Below are 21626 nucleotides of genomic sequence, written 5' to 3'. Positions count from 1 at the left end.
CGCAGAGCAGCAATGCATGTATCCATGGTTTTTTGCGTTGCCAGGGTAACGCACAGAGGAAGTGATTTCTGTGTTGGTGATGTCACATGGTGTTCCGAATAGAGAAATTTTGTCAAGAGAAGTTCCCTTAACAGGAGTACTGTTAAAGTCCACTGCGGAACAAAGCAGCATAGGGCAGTATTGCCTTTTAATGCTCTAGTGGGATTTCACACATTCACTCATACAGAAATAAAGCTGATTTCTAATTAACACAATAAATCTTAACATTTCTATTTGCCTCTCCAAAAGGGTCATTTTTATTATCTAGGGCAGCCCAAGAGGTTGGATACATAGGCGTTTTTCCTCTTATGAAATGTTAGAACAGAACCAGGCCGAAGACTATTCTGTATGTTTCTTTGATCTGATCTGAAGTCAGTAGTTTATCAGAATCTCTGCACTAAAGAAGAAAATCATTAGTTCTGATAACTTTAGAACCCAAAACTTTTATTTTTTCACTGGAATCTTTTGACTTATCAGTTCATGATGAAGTCTGCCTCAAATCTGAAGCCGACACACAGGGCTCCTGGAACTGGAAAGTCGCATCCATGAAGTGTTTTTAGACATAGAACAATATGATTGACTACATGCCCAAAAAAAAAAACTGATGCAGATATAAAGAATATGCTGGAAGAGTTTGAAAATGCCAAAAAATATAATAGAAACACTATTAATAATATTATAATATTATCATTTTAAATGGACACTGACTGTTATTAAGATATACCATGGATGATGAATAACACAAATGTTTTATAATGTTAAGCTGTATCAAAGATGTTTTTAAAAAAAAATTTCCACCCAAATATTTGACCATATACTATAGGTATGAATATTGGAAGCAAAATGTTTAACACTGTTACTTTCTTATATACTGTATAGTGTGGCATGTCAGTTGGCATGCTATGGAAGAGACTGGGTGCTGGCCTTTATGAACAACTGGTGTCTCATTCATGGTGTGTGTATTTCTGCGTCTGGATCCGAAAAACATGAAAAAGCATCAACTAAAGACTGTCTGATTGTCTATACTACGGTGTATACAGAGTCACAGGGGCCTGAAGAAGGGCACGAGGCAGGGTACACCCTGGACAGGGCACACACACATACATAGACATTACGGGCAAGTTGGGAACGCCAATTAGACTAATCTGCACGTTGTAAGACTGTAGGAAGAAACCAGAGTACCCAGAGGAAACCCACAAAGCACTGGGAGAACATGTGAACTCCATTCACACAGACCCCGTGGTGGGAATCGAACCCGGACCCGGGAGGTGTGAGGCAACAACGTTAACCACAAAAGAATTATGACTTAAATATATAATATGTCCAAAAGTTTGCATCTTCAATGTTTAACTTCTTTGAAAACACCCCAATGAAAACATTAGAGAAGCACGGCGATACAGACGTCAGTGTTTAATTTCACCAAAAGTCCTGTGGGTGAATAAACACAATTCACCACAGACACACTCCAAAATTTTGTGGAAAGCCTTCATAGAAGAGTGTAGCACGTTATAAGAGCAAAATTTTATACATTTTATTTATTGATTTATTTATCTATTTAAGAACAAAAAGGATTGGTCTGGTGTCCATATACTTTTGAGCAGACAGTGTGAAAACATGAATTCACATACAAATAATACAATAATAATAATAATAATAATAATGAATTTAATTTATAATGCACTTTACATTTTACAAGGAAAATCTCAGAGTGCAGTCAGACAATTAGGAGAACATCACATTAAAAACAGCAATACTTACACAGTTAAATAATCAGTTAAAACATTGATTAAAGAGAAACGTTTTCAGGTTTGTCTTAAAACATGTCACAGACTGTGGAGCCCTTAAATGAGGAGGAAGGGTATTCCACAGTCGTGGGGCAGCACAAGAAAAGGCTCTATCTCCAGTGGTACGGGAGCGAGTCCTAGGAAGTAAAAGGAGGTGTGTGTTGGTGGAGCGTAAAGTACGCTGGTGCCAGTGAGTGGTAAGGAGTTCTTTTAAGTACATAGGCGCATCTCCATACAGACATTGAAAGGTGAGCAAAGAAATTTTGTAGGTGATCCGTGCAGTAACAGGAAGCCAGTGAAGGGAACGTAGCACGGGAGTGATGTGCTCGTGTTTCCTCACTCTCATCAGAACCCTGGCAGCACAGTTCTGCACATACTGAAGTTTTTGTATATTTTTGCCAGGAATCCCGATAAGAAGTGCATTACAGTAATCCAATCTGGACGAGACAAAGGCATGGACCAGTTTTTCTGCATCAGCGAGGGAGAGTGCAGGCCGAAGTTTAGCAATATTTCTAAGATGTAAAAAAGAAATTTTGCAAATGTGCTTAATATGGCTTTCAAAAGTAAGATAAGGGTCAAAAATAACACCAAGGTTGGTGACTGTTTTAGAGAGAGAAATGTCCTGACCAGAAAAAGAAATACTAAAAAATTTTTGTCGCTGAATTTGGTGTGGAGTGCCAATCTGAATCACTTCAGTTTTTGAACTGTTAAGATGAAGGAAGTTTTGCTCCATCCATGCCTTTATCTCATCCAGACAAGCAGTGATTCAACTACTTTATTTTAAATGCTAAAACTATCAAATACAAATGACTCATAATATATATATATATATATATATATATATATATATATATATATATATATATAGTTAGCCGACTTTTATAATAATAATAATAATAATAGTTATTTCTTTTTAAAAAGGAGGAACACTTCCGGTTGACACCGGAAGCGCATCACGGTTACCATGACAACGCCACCACTTTGCCCCTTTCAAAATGGCGGCTGAGATAGCTTCACGCGAATCGAGCTCTTTGATATCGTGTGATGTCCCCGGGTTTCAGCCGTCGCCTTTCGCTCCTCATGCGGCACGGAGCGCTGTCCTGTCGGCCGAGTTTCAGTTCAGTCGCTGCTTCAGTAAGATAAAAGCTCTGCGCTACGCGGACAGTCCGGGCTTCAGAACCGAGCTGAACCTGCTGCTGGACCAGCTGATCTCTGAGAACTACACCAGCAGTTTCACACAGGAAAACATACGAGCACAGGTACATCAGTGTTACTTCAACTTACTTTATACTTTAAACAAAACTAACCATATAATAGGAATTGGAGTTACACTGGGGCAGGGCGTTAACCTGGACCTACACTGTTACTGTTCATAAACATATGTTTTTAAATATTATCCTCACAATGAATCCAGTTTGAGTTAATTATTTTGGTTTATTACAGTCTCTATGGTTCTTCTTGGTTTCTGCAAGCGTAAAGATTATACACTTTTTAAAAAAAATCTAAAGTGACTGAAAAAGGTCATGTGATCTAATGAGTCCTGATTGACCCTACCCCGGAGCGATGACCGCGTCAGGGTGAGAAGAGAACTGCATGAAGCGATCATGTTCAGTGTCCACTGTATAGAGTTATGATCTGGGGTTGCTTCAGTTGCTCAGATCTGGGCTCAGCAGCATTACGTGGCGATAAAACAAAGTCAGCCGGCCCACCTAAATGTACTGAATGACCAGGGTATTACTATTATGTTTGGAGTCCCCGCCCCGATGACCCCCTGGGTTCTCAAACTGCCGTGAATGACGATCCAGTGTCGACCTGGCAACCTGACCCCTTTAAGTAACTGGCACAGAAACGACGGACATATCTCCAGATTAGGGAGTATTCGTTGCTGAATGTGCCAGATGACAGATGGACGGACCAAAATACCAAATAATCTTCTTCCTTGTCTTTCGGCTTTTCGGCCATTCAGGCGAATCATCTGCCTCCATCTAACCCTATCCTCTGCATCCTCTTCTCTCACACCAAATGATTTCATGTTCTCTCTCACTGCATCCATAAATCTCCTCTTTGGTCTTCCTCTAGACCTCCTGCCTGGCAGTTCAAACCTCAGCATCCTTCTACCGATATATTTACCATCTCTCCTCTGAACATGTCCAAACCAACTCAATCTGGCCTCTCTGACTTTATCTCCAAAACATCTAACGTGGGTTGTCCCTCTGATGAACTCATTATTGAGCCTATCCATCCTTGTCACTCCCAAGGAGAACCTCAGCATCTTTAGCTCTGCTACCTGCCTCCTGTCTTTTCTTCAGTGCCACTGTCTCTAAGCCATAGAGCATTGCTGGTCTCACCACTGTCCTGTACACCTTTTCTTTCATTCTTGCTGATACTCTTTTCGAGTAAAAAAAAAAAAAAAAAAAAAAAAAAAAAAATATATATATATATATATATACACACACACACACACACACACAAGCAGTGGCTTATTAGTTAGCACTGTCGTCATCATGCAGACACATTAGACACATACAGATTAGGCTAATTAGCATTCCCACATTGTCTGTCGTGTGTGAGTGCGTGTATAAGTGTGTGTGCCATGCGTTGAATTGGTACCCCTGTCCAGGGTTTACTCTGCCTTGTGCTCAAAGTCTCCTAGATAGATAAGTGACTCTGTATACAGGATAAAGTGGTATAGATGAGTGAGTAAGTAACGGCACAGCTATTTTCCAGGACATGGATTTTGCAAGAATGGCTTTGGGAGCATAAGGAATCATTTTCATACTGGCAGAGTAGATTCCAATAGGTATTATTAGTATTATTATTTGACCTAGTAGTAATTTTGGGGAATTGGGAAAGGAAATATGAGAAATAATTCTTCCCCTGATCGTGCGCTGTAATCAAAGCTAAGACGATTGAGTAAATTATTACTGTGGGATCTGTACTGTACTTACTACACTGATATGGAGCTGGTTTTAGGAAGAAGCCTCTTCTTCTTCGTTCTTTGGCTGTTACCTTTCAGGCGTTGCCACGGCCAGTCATCTGCCTGCATTTAACCTTATCTCCTGCATCCTCTTCTCTCATACCAACTCTGTCTTCTCTCACTGCCTCCAAATTATAGCTGCCTCGATATATTTTACAGACCATTTTCTTTGGTGTAATTCTCTCCTTTGCAATATCACTGTTTACAGTGATATTTATTTACACATGATGTCCCCTAATCTACATTGACTTTCATTACTACAGCCTGCACCACTCACCTTTTGCAATGCTGTCACTTTTAATTTATACACACACACACAAATGTATATGTATATTTCCTGTTAGTGTTAGGATTCAGATTGTCTTGTATACGAACCAAACACGGTACACTATTGCATTACTTGGCTCTTAGTTACCTGTCTAGTCACGCCCATCTCGAGAAAAAAGGTCTAGATTACTGGTATGTTAATTATTCTTATTCATCAGAAAAGCAACAGGGTCCGGATAAAACTATCGCATGTCCAGGTCCGGGCTGCAGGTTTTTATTGAGCTAGAACAGCAGAAAAAGCTGTGTGCTCTTGATGGCCTAGAGTCCTCTTCTTGGCTGACAGGAGCCGAAACCAATATCTGCCTTAAGGTTTAATGTTTTGTGCATTCTGAGATGATGTGCCCTGGACCTCAGTGTCTTGTAGCTAGTTATAGCTTTTAACTTTAAACATGGTTAATAGCACCAACATATCGAACCTGGGTACCTGAGTACTTCAGACACACCCTGGAATACTGTTCAGGATAAACCATGGATCGGTTTTGGCCAAATATAACACTTTCTCTCTTTCTTCCTCTTTCAGGATGTCTGTGGGCTGCTTGTGCACGCCAGCCGATTGGTTCCTCACAGCCAGGAACATCTCGTTGTCAAACTGTGTCAGCTGATTCACCAACTTCTAAATCAACTTCAGGTATGTCACACTTCAAACAGACAAACATCACTCTTAAGCTTCATATGTTCTTTTCCTCTGTCGGCTTGGTCTTGCTCCTATATGCTCTGGATCTGCTGTAACCCTCGAACAGGATAAAGTCTTTAGTGAAGATTTATAAAAGACTATGCTTGTTTCGTAGGTCATCGTAGACGAGCAGGCGTTGGATGCGCTCGTGACGTATTGCATACGCGCTCTGCACACGTGCAGCACATGGACACACACAGAGATCCTGCTCGCGCTCTCCTCAGTGCTGTACGCCAATGGAGCCAAGTGTCAACGGGTAAGGCTTTTTTAAACACAGAAACTATGTCTATATGGAAGTTATTCTTGTTTTTCTTTGTGTGATCTGGTAGCTCTTGTCCCTTCAGCACCTTTCAGATCTTCTTGGGCAGAATGGCATTCTTCTGAAGTACGGTGATCCCAGTCAGAGTGATGTCATGCTCCAACGCGCTGCCGTACACTGCATGGCCAACCTTTGCATCAGGTTAGCTTCAATTTTGTATATTTTATCCTGTGGTATCCCTCAGGGCTCAGTTCTGGGTCTGCAATTGTTTGCAGTTGTTTAGTATTTTGTGCCTAGCAGAATAATTCATAAATGAAACACAAGTTTTAAAACATCTCGGGACTAAAATGGGTTTATGTGACGGGGAAATAACCTGTAGAGAATGCACTTTATGGGCACTTTGCTAAAAATTTAGAAATTATTTCAACATCCCTTTTTGAAATCCTTTAATAGTCTTGCGCTAAAACTCTGAATTGTAATACAAGGTTTAATTACTTTTATGTTTCTGTTAGTGTTCCTGGTAGTCCCTTTTTAGAAGAACCGTACAAAGGTGTGTGTTACAGAATCTTTCTGCAGACCCTTCAGTCACGAAAGCCTCCCAGCATGGAAGATCTGGTCTTCTGTACGGTCAGTGCTTTCCATACAGCTTGCTCAAGGTTTTGTACAACTCGATTCAATTAAAAAACAATTTTAGTTGATAGTCTGCTATATTTTTGTCCTTCTCTCAGTTGTTGCAAAGTGCTCTAAAGGGGATGCAGTATTTCCTGAATATGGGGAAATGGAAGGCTAGCCCCGATCAGGACCTGGGGTGCCTGTTGGCCGTGCTTAAGGTAACACGATACGAACTGTCTTTGCTTTGTCAGACAATTAGTCTCAGTAGTATTAGATTCTCCTCACATGGTTTATGGAGCGTCTGATAGATTTTGTACACTTTTCCGGCCACAAGCTTATGAATCATACGCTTTCTGATTGGCCGTCTGCATTTGCAGAATTACATCTGCTCCAGGTTAAATTTTCCATCAGAAACATGAGCTGAATGTAATAAACTTTTCTCACGAATGCAGTGTTTCAGGTTGACCTGCCAGGTTCCTAAATGGAGCCACAGTTATATGTATGTGTGTGCATATATCTGCTTCAAGTCTGAAATGCCAGCCTCCCAGGAACTCCTGAAATGGCTTGGAGTGAGGTCAAGACTGTATGGGGGGATGTGGCAATAACTTTGGGTGTACAGTTTCCACAGACCGATGCATCTCTTTCACAAGTTGGTGACGTTATGCGTAGACGTTATGCGAAGAAGTTATGCATAGATTTTCAACGATCAGGCGTTCCACCCGCTGGATTTTCATGGGAATGACTGCAGTGAGCTCCGAGCCACGAGATCGCCATTCACAGACTTTAAATTGTTTGCACTGGTCAAATGTTTTGCAGCAGCTAAGAGTCTCCTCACCGTACTGTGATTGAAGTCTACTCTAAATCAGTCAGTTAGTTTTTCACCAGAAGTTCCATCACAAGTCCTGGTTTAACCTGAACACCCCTTGTGCATATATATTATCCAATTACTAGTTCAGCACCATGTTCATTACCTTGGGAAAGGTTTTTTGTGTACCGCTGTGTTTCTGATCAATGAGCAGTTAATCACAAATAAAGCTAAAGCATAACTTTTGCCTCGATTTGTACCTGAAAAACAGATTAAAAGATGTGAAAGCAGCCTAAAAATGAGCACATGTTTACTGATCAGTTATAGAAAGATGTGTGTGGTTGGTCATTTTGTATGAAAGCTTTCTGTGAAATAATTATATTCTCAGCCAAAAACAAAATGTACAAGCCTCTGGAGGCAGTGTTATGATCTGGTGTTGCATCAGTCGGTCAGGTCTAGACTCAGCAACGTTATGTGGCAATAAAATGAAGTCAGCTGACGACTAGAATGTACTGAATGACCAGGTTATCATATCTGTGGAGCTTTTCCTTCCTACCCTTATGACAGACCATATTCCAGGGCTCAGGTTGTGAAAGAGTGTGGGTGTGTTTAAAAATGATAAATTTATTTGGTACAGTATTATCATTCTAGAATTCTCACGATTCTGCTATTAACCTATGGATCGAAGAAGAAAGCGGCTTTGGCATCAGCTTGGCTGCTGGGATTATTTTTAGCTCGGCAATGTTTCATGGATAAGTGTCTGAATACAGAGAAAGCACATCAGCCTCTGAGAGTCTGTGTGCGAGATTACATAACATTACATAACAATGAAACATGCTTAGAGGCGAGTGTGATTTATGCATGCAATTTGCACAATACGAATACGAAAAACGCAGGGTGTGACACCACTCAGCTGAATCCAAATTATCACTCTAATCACGCTCGTCTTATTATTATTATTTAAAAAATATATGTAATTACTGCATTGTTCGGATGTAACAATGTCAATGTGTCCTTTTTATGAATAATCTGTCATTTAAATCGAAGGTCCAAGATAACCGTGAATCAATTTTTTTTTTTTTTTTTTTTTGGCTAGAAATTCATGTTTCATGGGCTGCCAGGAATAAATGTGGAGATGCCACCAGTTCTGTACCCGGCGCCTCTCCCTCAGTACGACGCTGTTCCTGTGAACAATGTCGAACCTGCGCAGGACGTTCCAGCTCAGAGGAAAACACCAGCTGTATGTTGGAGGCACTTTTGTCTAAACAGTGCAGTCTAGTTTTTTTTTCTTGAGTGTAAAACTGTGGCCTTTAAAACAGCAACCTGAGACAGTCTTGCTTCTCACTGTGTGCATTCCAGGCCCAACAGAACAAAAAGCGGAAGTCTCGCGGGAAAGGCAAGAAAGCCAAAGAAGATAGGAAGACGGAGGACGGAGCAGAGGAGGGTGATGATGATGAGGCGAGTTCGACGCCTCTTAGGAACGGAGTGAACGGAGGACCAGGACGAGGAGAGCATCAGATTGTCTGGCCTCCAACTTCGACTGAACCTAATCTGCCTCTCCAGCCAGGAGCAAGCCGTCAGCTCTACCCGTCCTGGAAGAAAGGGAGCTCAGACTCGGAGTTCTCCGATCCTGAGGGTGGAATTGCGTCCAAACTCAGGTTTGTTCCAATCAAACTTATTGTATAAACTAAAAATGTATAAAATAATGTAAATGCTTTTAAACATTTACCCCCATACCTAACATTTTTTATGTCAATGGTCTCATAACATTTTGTATTTTAGTTTGATTGTATTTTAAAAATTGACAGAAATAATAATCATAGTTATTATTATTGTTGTTATTATTATTATTATTATTATTAGTATTAGTATTATTATATTTTTAAAAAACTACCCCAAAATATTAACATATGTAAATAGGCCTGGGAATCACCAGGGGTCACACGATACGATATTATTACAATATCTCGATGCTGATTCGATTTGTATTGCAATTCTGTTCGCAATAGTAAAGTATTATAAAGTATTTTATAAATATTAAAAAAATTTTGTTATAGTTTTAAACAAACTGTTTATGAATGGTTTACTCACAACACATGACGCAGTTCTGTCTGCCCATGTATGAGCACGCCACCTGTAGGATTATAGAGAAACAGCAACATTTTACCTCCTTAAATGCAAACATTTTAAAATTAAAACATGATTAAAAAAGATAAATCAAGTTTTGGAGTCCGTGAATTACCATACGATTTTTTTTTAACTCCATCTCTATTTGTAAACATGAATGATAATCAAATAATGTTTCAATTAATGTTTTGCAAACACTCAAGGCATCATGGTAGGTGCTATCTGTGTAACGTTTGAAAGCGTTTCTGTCGCGGCCAGGAGCCGAGGGAAAGCAAAAAAAGATATGTATGTGGAAGAGGGTGGATAGCGCTTTCCTCAGAGGTTCTTACGCTGGCCTATGATCCAAAATAAGCAGCAGTTTGGAAACATGTGGTTGGTCGCCTTCTCATGTCTCCGAGGAAGCATGTGTGGACAGAATTTGCCTGACGGTTTGTCTTTAAAAAACTGATGTGATTTGTGTTTCTGTTGTTTACTCGGTTGTTCCTCGCCGTCTAGGCTGTACCTGGCTCGAGTGCGTCAGAGCGCCCTGCAGTGTTTCCTGGCCGTAGCCAAGTGTGTCGAAAAGAGGGTTCTGTACGGCTACTGGTCCTCCTTCATCCCTGACGCTCCAGGCATCGGCAGTCCTCCTTCGCTCACCCTCGTCACTATTGCTCTTAAAGACCCGTCCCCGAAGGTAGCGCAGTACGCTAACTAGCTAAGTTAGCAAGAAAATGACAAAAGCAGTGATGTTTGGGTTAAAAGGAAATCCGTTTCTTTCAGGTGAGAGCGGCGTCGCTGCAGGTGCTCTCAGCTCTTCTGGAAGGTTCTCGTCAGTTTCTCTCAGCGGCCGAGGACACCAGCGCACCCCGGCAAGCTTTCACTCCGTTCTCGGCCACTCTGGCTGCCAGCTTGAGGGAGCTGCACCGATGCCTTGTGCTCGCGTTACTAGCCGAGAGTTCCTCTCAGACCCTCACACAGGTCATAAAGGTACTGAAATAAACTGCAGATAAATATCAAGATGGTGATCTGGATACGTGTGACAGACAGTCCCACTTCAAAATCTTATTAGAGTATAAAAAATAAAAATAAATACATAGTAAGATTTAAGATTTTGCTTCACAGTTTTCTTTTGTTGATTAGAGCAACGTGATTTACATCTTCAGTTGTGTACAAAATTTAATGCTTAAAATTTGATCTTTAAATATCACACAGCTTTGTTATTTATGTATTCAGTATTGTATAATGATGTGTGGTGTGTTCCAGTGCCTTGCCCACTTAGTGTCCAACGTGCCCTACAGACGCTTAAGGCCAGGCTTGCTCAGCCCTCTGTGGAAACAGATTCGCCCCTACATCCGTCACAGGGGTGAGTCAGCCGCGTTCACCCACACGCACGGTGTGTAGAGTGCAATACAAGCATCATCAGGTATAAAACACAGAAACTAAAGGTCACATAATGAATCATCTGATGTGCTTAAAGCTGCATTTGAACAATGTTTATGTTTCTATGTAATTATCATATGCTTCAGACAAGATGGCACTTTAATAAGCTTGTGTAAAAAAAAAAGTCTACATAATTTGACTCATACACAGTGTTAGAAATAAATCACAGTTTTATTTACCTGCCTAATATGGTGGAAGTCCTCCTGTACCACATAAACAGCTCTGACTTGTCGATGCATGGACTCCAGAAAACTGGCACCAACATGTTAGAAGTATGTTGTGAGGTGGAGCAATCATGTGTTTATCCAAGACATTCCAACACAGATGAGGAAATATTAGCCAAGTCAACACCTTCAGTTCTTTTGTCATGTTTCTCAAACCATCCTTGAGCCATTTTCAACTGTGGCAGCGCTGAAAGATGCCACTGCCATCAGGGAACACCGTTTCCAAAAAGAACTTGATCAGCAACATTATTTAGGTAGGTACTAGGTAGGTGTAAATAACATCCACATGAATGGCAGGACCCAAGGTTTCCCAGCAGGACGTTGCCCTGAGCATCACACTGGTCTCTACCAGCTTGCCTCCTTTTTTATCGTACAACCTAGTACCAGCTTGTTAGCGCTTTCAGTTCTGGACAGGGGTCAGCATGGGAACACTCTGGACCGCAGAATGTCTGTAAAACAACAAGCTGCGAAGCACCATGTGTTCTGATTCCTTTTTTATCAAAGAGAGCGTTAACTTTTAGCAGTTTGTGCTACAGTAGCTCTTATGTGGGATCGAACCAGACGGACTATCCTGTCGCCAGTTCACTGGTATTCCTTCCTTGGACCACTTTTGTTTTCTTTGGTACTAACCTCTGCATACAGATTTGTTTTGGGGATTCCCTGACCCAGTCGTTTAGCCTTTACAACTTGGCACAACCGTTATGACTCCTAAGTGGGAAAAAAAACGTTTGCTCGAAACTATCATGTGGAGATCACGAGTTCGATTGCCAGGGGATGCTACATCAATCCATTCATATGCTGGGAGCTTAGAGAGCAGATTGGCATAGTGAGATGTATTGGGAGGGAGAGGTGGCATGCTCTCACTCCTGCATCAATCATAACGGCACCTAGCCAATCGTGTGCACCTGTGAGTGGAGCGGATAGCGCTTTTCTTCGAGTGTGTTATGCAGCTCTGTAACGGAGGTGAAAAGATGTGGTTGGCGGCTACATGTGCATTAAAGGAAGATTTGCACCCTCCCTGGTCCCTGGATCTGTTTGTGGTGTGGGTGTGCTCTAAAAAAAAACAGGTGGGAAATTTAATGCGAAAAATGAAAAATCCAAACTAAATAAATTTTGACCACTTGCCCATTTTACCTGCTTCCAACACATCAACTTCATTTGCTCCCGTTCAGCCTTTAAAGATGCCATTGTAACGAAGCAATCAATTTTATTCACATCGCTTGCTAATATAGCATATATACTATGCTTAAATTCAGTAAGAATGGTCTCATTGATCGTCCCATGATCATGTGAACTACTGATAGAGGTATTATGAAGCAAAGGAGGGTGACAATTCTTCATGAGTCTCGTGATATCACTTTGCAGATGTGAACGTGCGGGTGTCCAGCCTTACTCTCCTGGGTGCCATCCTCTCTGCTCAGGCCCCCCTCCCTGAAGTGCAGCTCCTCCTTAAACAGCCTTCCTCTACTAACACTTCAGCGGACGCGAAGGGGGCCGAGGAGGGTCCGTGCTGGCTGCTGCAGGTGTGTGTGGCTCTGGTTACTCAGCCGAGAGAAGATTCCTGCTCCGACAGCGACACCTCGGCAGCTGCAGCAACCTCTGGTTCACTGGAACCTTCTCCTGTCCGGCTCGAGGCGCTTCAGGTGAGCAGGGAATAGGGATGATTTTTGGAGGAGATGGTGAGCTGATCGGGGTCTACCGGGTGTTTTAATCGTTTGTGTGTGCTTCTCAGGTTTTGGCTCATCTGGTGAAGGGCTACTTCTGTATGGCTCAGGGATCTTTGCTGGAGTTGGGGCAGCTCGGTGCTCGCTGTCTTCGAGAACAGGACCCGTCTGTGCAGTTGCATGGAGCGAAGGTGAGTCTGTTTGTCTCATCTTTGATCCCTTTTACTCTCTAGCTCTAAAGCTCTTATTGTCCCTGTGTTCTTGTAGCTGCTGGAGGAACTGGGCACTGGAATTATCCAGCAGTACAGAGCCGATCCCAGTACCACCGAGAGTGTCACTCCTGTGCCAGTCACCCAGGTTGGTTACCACAGGAATTGGCATTAAAATTAAATATAGTTCTAGTGTTATGTATTAGTATTAGGTATACAAGCTTTACGGATGTTTTGGGGTGTTTGGTACAGGTGGTGCAGTTCTGGTCTGAGGTTCTGACCGGTCCGCTGATTGGAGCCTTGCAGAATGAGCAACACCCGACATTACAGACTAGCGCATGCGACACGCTGTCCTCCATCTTGCCGCAGGCTTTCAGTCAGCTTCCGGTAAGTGTGTGTGTGAGATCAGTCTGTCTTTGTGCTGTGAAAAGAGGTTAAGGATGACTGTTGTTTTTTGCTTGATGTAGGATAATTGTCTGAACTTATAATTTAAACAACTTTAATTTATACCACTTCTAAATATCAACACTTATTTTTCAAATATTTAATAATGTGGCATTGACCAGTATTGACCATGCATTCCACTGGTCATGTGATAGTGATGGGTCGTTCATGAACGATTCGTTCTTTTTCTAATAGGCGTGCATGCACAAATCATCGGAAAACCTCTGTAGGTTATGTACAGGAAACGGAATTGAGCGATTCTTTCTTAATGACTCTTCTACCCCGAGTCGTTCGTTCTTTTTTTCACGTGACTCCCATAGACGTTATGCAATGGAGTACACAGAAAACAGAATTGAACGGTTCTCCTAAATGAGTCTTTAAGTCTCAAGTCCCGAGATTCACGTGACTCCCATAGATGCTATGCAGTGCAATAGATTCAAAATAAAGAACGACTCGGACTGGAAGATATAAGAGGTGAGCTGCTCATTCTGTTTATTATAATATGTCCTTAGCTGCATTGTAATATTTTGATTACTGGAACTTTAGCTAAAAATTTGTGTATATAGACATATTGGGGGTCATTTTATAGAAAATGCAACATTTTATTTTATTTCTGATCAAAAGAACTAAATGACTCAAAATGATCCGTATTTTGATGAACGAGATTTAAAGAACCGAGTCACTAAAATGATACAAACTTCCCGTCATTATCATGTGATACAGCATGGTTTAATCCTATAAAGTTAATAGAGCACAAAGAATGAAGTGGGAACCATTTCGCAGCTTCAGGAATGAATTTACTATAATATTATAGATAATGCGTATAGTTACCTATTATGCTGAATACACTTTGTGGTCATTTTAGGACATTTAGATGTGTTTCCACTGTGCACATACAATAAAAAAAAAATGAGAATGAGTATGAGTAATATTTCGTGTGCTTAAGCAAATAGGAATTAAGAATCGAAGCATGTAGGTTTATAATAATTACAGTCTTGTCTCGTATTTAATTAAAGCGGTATACTTTCCTTTGGCCGCAGTAGGAAAGCTCTCCCTGACTCAGATTTCCTCCTGTATTTCTGTGTCTCTATATTTCTGAAGGACAAGACTCAGGTTCTGTGTATCACACTGTTGCTTGGGCTGACGTACAGCGAGAACTCCTTAGTGAAAGCGGCAGCAGTGAGAGCTCTTGGTGTCTACATTCTCTTCCCCTGTCTCAGAGAGGTATGACGTGCCTTATAAATTCATAACCTTCCTCATGTTCACCCAAGTCAGTGCTGATTAAGAGCTTTTTTTCTGTTCAATCAGATCTGGCTCTTCATCTGCTCCTTATTTCTCATTCTCTTTTCAGGACGTGATGTTTGTGGCAGACACGGCTAATGCCATCCTCACCGTTCTGGACGATCGCTCACCCAATGTCCGTGCCAAGGCTGCCTGGTCGCTAGGCAACCTCACCGACACACTCATCGTCAACATGTGGGAGACTAATACATTTGCATACTTTGTGCGATTGCTGTCATTTGTGATTTAGTGGAATTAACTTCTCTAAGGTCTGTTGTGTTTTTTTTTTTTTTTTTTTTTTTAATCAGGGAGTCTGTTGGCCAGGATTTTCACGAGGAGCTCTCCGATATGCTGCTTCTTAAGATGCTCAGATCTGCCACCCAGGCATCTGGTGACAAAGACAGGGTATATATACTGTATTCATAGAGCTTTATTACTGCCATTAGAAGGAATATATATTGTTTAATAAAAAAAGAGTGAAAAAAAAAACAAGAGTGAATAATAAGGAAGTCCAAGACAACATTCTAGAAAATTCAGTCATGACTTGGTTTAATAAATAAATAAAAACGTTCCCATGCTTTAAACATTCAGCAGAGCACCGTTTAATTAATTAATAAATTATGGAACGATTTCTGTCACTCGGCAAAATTCAGTGATTAGGTAAGGAGGAGGTTATTCTGAGCAGCAATCAAGAGCATAGACACAGAACACAGCTGGGCATTTCGAATGTTTGTGTTCAGAAAATCTGGTTCAGAGTGAAGCATGATGGCGGTAACATCATATAATGTGAATGCATTTTATTAGCAAACGGCGTGAAATCAGGGTTAAGTTCAATTCAGTTCGTCTGAACACTACAAAACGCGAAAATTTTCAAGGGGTATAAATGGTCTTGTAAAGAAAATAATGAAGAAACCACATCAACATAAATACAAGACATTATAGAAAAAAACTAATCAAAAAAATTTTGTGATATATTGCGATTTATTATTCTTTTTTTTCCCTTTTGTGTGGCATTTTTAATGTACACGCAATCCACACTTACTTCAAAGAATTTATCAACGTTTCTATTTGAGGTGGAAATATGTTGCAGTTCCTCTTTAATCCTGCAGGTGGACTCATACATTAGTAGGCAGGACGGCCTCCTGTACGGCAGGAGTGAAATATTTGCCAAATTTGTTTAGAATTGTAACAAAACCGTAAAAACCGTGTTATAACACGAAGCGAAATGGAATTACAATTTCTGAATTCTTTTATTTGTTTAACAGTGAAGTTAATGAGGGGTTTTGTTGTTTCTTATAATGAAGTTGTTATATTTGTTAAATTTCATTGTTGTTATATTGGTATGTATTATATTGTTATATTATTTTATAGGTGAAGAGTAATGCAGTGCGGTCTCTGGGGAACCTGTTGCACTTCCTGCAGCCGTCGCACCTAAGTAAGTCGGCGTTCACACAACCTCTCGATCAGGCCATGAGGGCTCTCATAGACACGGCCAGAGGGGACGCTACCATGAAGGTGCGCTGGAATGCCTGCTACGCTCTCGGCAACGCTTTCCAAAACCCCGCCTTACCCCTGGGTGAGTATTCAGACGTAGAAATCCAGAAAGTGTACCGTGTTTCAGGAACACATCCAAGGAAATCAAAAGCTTATTGAGGAATGCAAAGAATTTCCAGGGAATCTGGGTTTTAAATTGTGTACTTGAATTTATTATTATTATTATTTCAAAATTAAAGGTTTAAATAAATCTGGCAGCTCTATCTTGGGTCTGTTTCTTTTTTTTTCCCCCAACATCCACTGACCATCATCTGGCTAAAGCATGATTCCTATAAGAATTTGAGTTGTACTGCACATTTTGCTTGCTTACATCATCAGAATCAAACCTTTGCCAAACTCTCAGTGGGTAAGGATGAAAGGAGCTCTGCCTCTTCATACTTGTTGCTAGGAAATACCAGCTCATTTGGGAGACTCGGAATGTACAGACAACACCAGAATTGTTTACACTCCTCATTCAAATGAACCGTACATACGGTAATATTTTGAGAAGAAAAGTAGAGCATTTCTTTCCTTTCAACACTCATTTCCCTGATGAGTAACAACACTAGATATCTTGTAAAATCTACAAAGTTCGGAGAAGCTTGTAGACAGCTTGCTGCTTTTGTCTCCAAGCAGAACAATTCAAGCCTCTTTGTACGCTCCTGTGAATACAGACCCCAACCATTTGAGTCCCGATTTTATATTTTTGCACAGTCCATCTGCTGTCTTACTCACCTGGCCGAGGTAACCGTTAACCAAACATGGGCATCTGTGAGTTCATATATGCGTAATAGGGCAGATAACGCTTTCTTTTTAAAGTCTTACGCAATCTGGTGACTAGTGGTTTAACACAGCGTATTTAAAACACGATCCGCACAGATTAATTGCAAAGTTTAATCATCCTTGTGGAGAATACTGGTTTGGACCTCATTTCTAAAGAACATGCACACATGCGAATGATACTCTCATGCTCAGACTCTCTCGTGTGCACATTAACTGTATTTTCACTTGCTCTGTGCTCTTCAGGGTTGCCAGATCACAATGATGGAATCCCGTCTGGGCAGACTGATTTTCTGAAATTAAATAAATAAATATTTTATATATACTGTATACACTCTATATAATTTTTTTTATTTTTTATTTATTGCACTTTAACTTACCAGTTTAGTATTCAGTATTTAGTTTTAAAATTAAATTTAAACATTAGAAATCTTCAATGTTGTTTTTCCAAGATCACTGGCAAAATTCTCTCCTTTGTTTTCTAAAAGTAATAAACAGAAACTAAAATTCAGTTTGTTTCCCCTTTTTTGCTGATGGAAAAAAAATATCTGGTTGGTGAATCAAAAACCGTTTCATGATCCGCACAGTGAGTTTTGGAACCCATTGCAATCAGATGTGTAGCGCAGCGCGAGCAGCAGTTTGATAAAGATGCTTGTTGGCCAGTTAGTGAGACCGAAAAATTGTTAAACATTGAAATATTCATCTCTGGTAATCCCTATTTTTTATGACCGTTTCCTCAGGCACTGCGAGCTGGTCCACCGAGGCCTACTCCGCTCTCTCCTCCATCGTCACCTCCTGCAAGAACTTCAAAGTCCGTATTAAATCCGCCGCGGCTCTCTCCGTCCCTGCTAAACGTGATCGCTATGGAGACGAGCATCAGTTCGCTAAAGTGTGGCGAGCCTTGGCTCAAGCTCTCGAACATAGTGAAGAAACCCAGGATTTTCTCGAATACCGCTACTGCGCCAGCCTGCGCTTCGAGCTCTGCCACGCTCTCCTTCACCTCCTGTCCCTGTGCCAAACCAGAGATCTGCCCGCAATCGGAGCATCGCTGAGCAGCCAGCCGAGAACCGCGCTGCAAGGATTCTTGGTTCATTACCTCACTGAAGTATCTTTAGGCCCCGGGCACGATATCATTGACGGAGAAGACGCAGGACGCCAGACGGAGCCGACTGACAGACTGAAGCTGCTGGATCAGAGCCTGATCGGACTCAAGGAGCTGGAAGGTGATGAAACTGTGAGCAGGTCTGACCTCGACACGGTCACCGGGTTCCTTCAGGATGTCCTGAAGACCTGCGAAGGTTTAAAGGTGTTCGATGGAGATGACGCAGCACAAACCAGCAATAACGCGCAATAGAAGCTTTTATGAAATCGCTGCTATCTGTTATTCATAAATATTTAATGGTAATAAAACTCGGTTTAATCAAGATGTGTATAGCGTATACATGTTACATCATATTTGTCTGAATGAGCTACTTTGATCAAGCTTGATTTAAGGAAACATGCTGCATTTAATGTGTGACATGGTCACTGTTCACTTTAATAGGAACACCCTTACACCAATTCGTTCATGCGGATATGCAGTCAGCCAGCCATGAAGTAGTTGAAAACTTAAAGATGACCTCTTTTCTCATCTTTACCTGTCCATTTTTTTTATTTTCAGCTCAACATGTTTGTAAAGAGTAGTCATGTGACTTACTGTAGCCTTCCTTTTACTCATTTCCATCTGCAGAACTTGTATTTACTTTGGGAAAGTTGAAGAAACATCACACTTTTTTACATTTTTTAAACATTTCTAATAATTCATCTACACTGCAGCGCTGCCACATAACCGGCTGATTAAATGATTGCATGAATGCGCAGGTGTTTCTTATGCAAGCATATTTAACAGCATTATGCCAAGTCTGCATCTATATATATCACAAATGATTTCATGCACAGCGATCCAAATGGTGATGCTTTGTTTTTTTTCCTGCCCACTTTTGTCCAATCAGTTTTCCCCTTTTATAAGGTTAGACTGAAAACGGTTTACCTTTACACACCCTAACATGTCGACTTTGTCGCAAGTCAGCATGCTCAACTGACTATCTACTGAAGACACATAAAGAAGCAGTAGTGTTTTTTTTTAAGTTCTGGTCCTTGGTTTGGTTTGTGTAGCTGTGGTGAACAGCAGAGGGCGATGTAGAGCTGTTAGAACAAGCTTGGTTAAGAGGGTGGGGTTGTAATTGATTTAACTGCAGCACATTTTATTATTAGGAATCAAGAATAAAGATTATTTACCTGTTTATAAGCAATACAAGCTATATTTGTAATGGCGTTTTAATATGTATTACTGTTTTCTGAAATGAAATGAATTCATGGAAAAGTGTTGTTTTGTGTTTTATGGAAATCTCAACATGAAGCAACGGAGGATTTCTGTTAAGGATACAAGTGAGCTGGAGAAATGGAGAAAATTTCACTAACAGACATCTTAATTTGGCTTAATAGATGTATATTTGGCAGTAATGGTAAACCTTTTTTTTTTTTACTCTCTGTGATGAAATAGTAATACATTCCTGCTCACTAAAGTTCTCTAAAATAATATTTTTTTGTCTTTACATATTCTCAAATATATTTAGGCACCAATATGGACAAGACTAAAGTTTGGTATTTATTTTCTTAGGGACAAAAAAAGAAGACATTTTTGGAGATTTAGGACAAATGGTCACATTGAGTTAAATAAAATGTAAAAAAAATCTAAATAATAAACATCATATTAATATATCCAGTGTTTGCACACCCTTGTTTAAACATGACAGATATTCCTCTGCAACCCATCAGCTTTTATAACGTCATTGTCCTCCCTGGTTTAATATTTGGACACCTCTCCGACACGTTCCTCTCACCCGATGCTGTTACAATGTTCATTTTCAACCTCATGGAATATATAAACAAAACAGAAATATCACGATCTGTGTTGCTTTGCTTGCTCAGCTCCAAGACACCAGTCCATTTAGGGAAACCTTACTGTATATGCAGATTATTTTTATATACTATATGAATATTATATGTCTGGTACTGTTGGACAAATGCTTAACTGACAGTTCTTTTCTACAGTAAGAGAGCACGTTTGTTGTTAATTCAGTCGTTCTTTGCCGTCAGATTCCTGATGAATAATACACAGTAAAGGTCAAAAGTCAGAGCTCAATCCCAGGAACTGTTTTTAAAAAAAAATGGTTATAATATAAACCACAACAAATGGCAATAAGTGAATCATTTTGGTGAATCGTGTATATTAATAGGATTAAACATTTTATAGAATGCAAATAAGATGTGTAGTGTAATTTAATATTTATATAAAATACTGAGGGCGGCAGGGTGGTGTAATGGTAAGCACTGTCGTCTTGCACCTCCAAGGTCTGGGATTAATTACCGTCTCTGTGTGCATGGAGTTTGCATGTTCTTCCCGTGCTTGGTGGGTTTCCTCCGGGTACTCCGGTTAGGTTAGGCTAATTGATGTTTCCAAAATTGCCTGTAGTGTGTAAATGAGCGTGTGTGTGCCCTGTGATGGATTGGCACCCTGTCCAGGGTGTCCCCTGCCTCGTGCCCTAAGCCTAAGTGGTTTAGTGAGTGATAACATACTGAAGTTGTTTTTGTTTTTCTTGACTAAAATTCTTTTAATATTATTAAGTGCGTTTGCAAAACCCATCAAGCACCATGATAAAACGGTCTTTTATGAAGACCTTCCCAAAAAAGCAAGACCAAAACTTACCTCTGCTGCAGAGGAGAAGTTTATTTAGAGTCATCAGCCTCAGAAATTAATTAACAACCAGCACCTCAAAATTTTACAAGAGGATTTACAGAGCGTAAGTAGCAGATACATCTCAATATCAACTGTTCAAAGGTGATTAATGCATTTTTTGGATGTATCCCAATCAGTATTGTTTAACAGTGTAAAAAGAATGAAAAAATCTGGAAGATTTATCAGTATTTTTATGATAGCCTAAATACAAACAACTGAATACAAAATGGTATATTTAATATTACTGCTGTAACACTTTAATTATTAATTTAATTATTAATTGTGGTAATTATAAACTCATTTATTCATTCATATCTTACAGTATATTAGTTCATACTTTTTTTTCTTTCTGTGATCTGATAATGACCATTAGTATGAATTAATATTTATTACAATAATTGAAGTTATTTATTCATAAAAGCCAATAAATTATTCATAAGCACTATGGTATGCTGCGGTTGCAAGAATGGATTTAACACTAATATGGTCCAGTTGCACCAAAGTGTTAACCGTGCGTTACTCCAACTTAATATGGAAATGTTGTTTAGATTACAGCAGTAACAGCTCGTCTATAGGTGTGCACCTTCACAAATCTACAGTATATGTTTAAAATCCTATTTAAATATATATATATATATATATATATATATATATATATATATATATATATATTTTTTTTAAAGAGCAGTGG

At 40.1% G+C, this 21626-nt stretch overlaps 1 protein-coding gene across 1 annotated transcript; it reads left to right on the top strand.

The window, feature by feature from the left end:
- The first annotated feature begins 2818 nt into the window (after window positions 1-2818).
- heatr6 (HEAT repeat containing 6) lies at window positions 2819-19530 on the top strand. Its single transcript, XM_053479208.1, has 20 exons — window positions 2819-3082; window positions 5648-5755; window positions 5916-6056; window positions 6145-6260; window positions 6572-6686; window positions 6788-6889; window positions 8573-8716; window positions 8836-9134; window positions 10099-10276; window positions 10363-10569; window positions 10846-10945; window positions 12612-12889; window positions 12979-13101; window positions 13178-13267; window positions 13372-13506; window positions 14665-14787; window positions 14915-15039; window positions 15153-15249; window positions 16216-16420; window positions 17898-19530. The coding sequence occupies exons 1-20, from the start codon at window positions 2819-2821 to the stop codon at window positions 18509-18511; spliced, it is 3564 nt and encodes a 1187-aa protein (XP_053335183.1). The 3' UTR covers window positions 18512-19530.
- The last annotated feature ends 2096 nt before the right edge of the window (window positions 19531-21626 follow it).

This window comes from Clarias gariepinus, chromosome 19 (assembly GCF_024256425.1).
Source record: "Clarias gariepinus isolate MV-2021 ecotype Netherlands chromosome 19, CGAR_prim_01v2, whole genome shotgun sequence".
Lineage (NCBI taxonomy): Eukaryota > Metazoa > Chordata > Actinopteri > Siluriformes > Clariidae > Clarias > Clarias gariepinus.
Note: the sequence above shows the minus strand (reverse complement) of the source record. Positions and strands in the feature narration are given on the sequence as shown.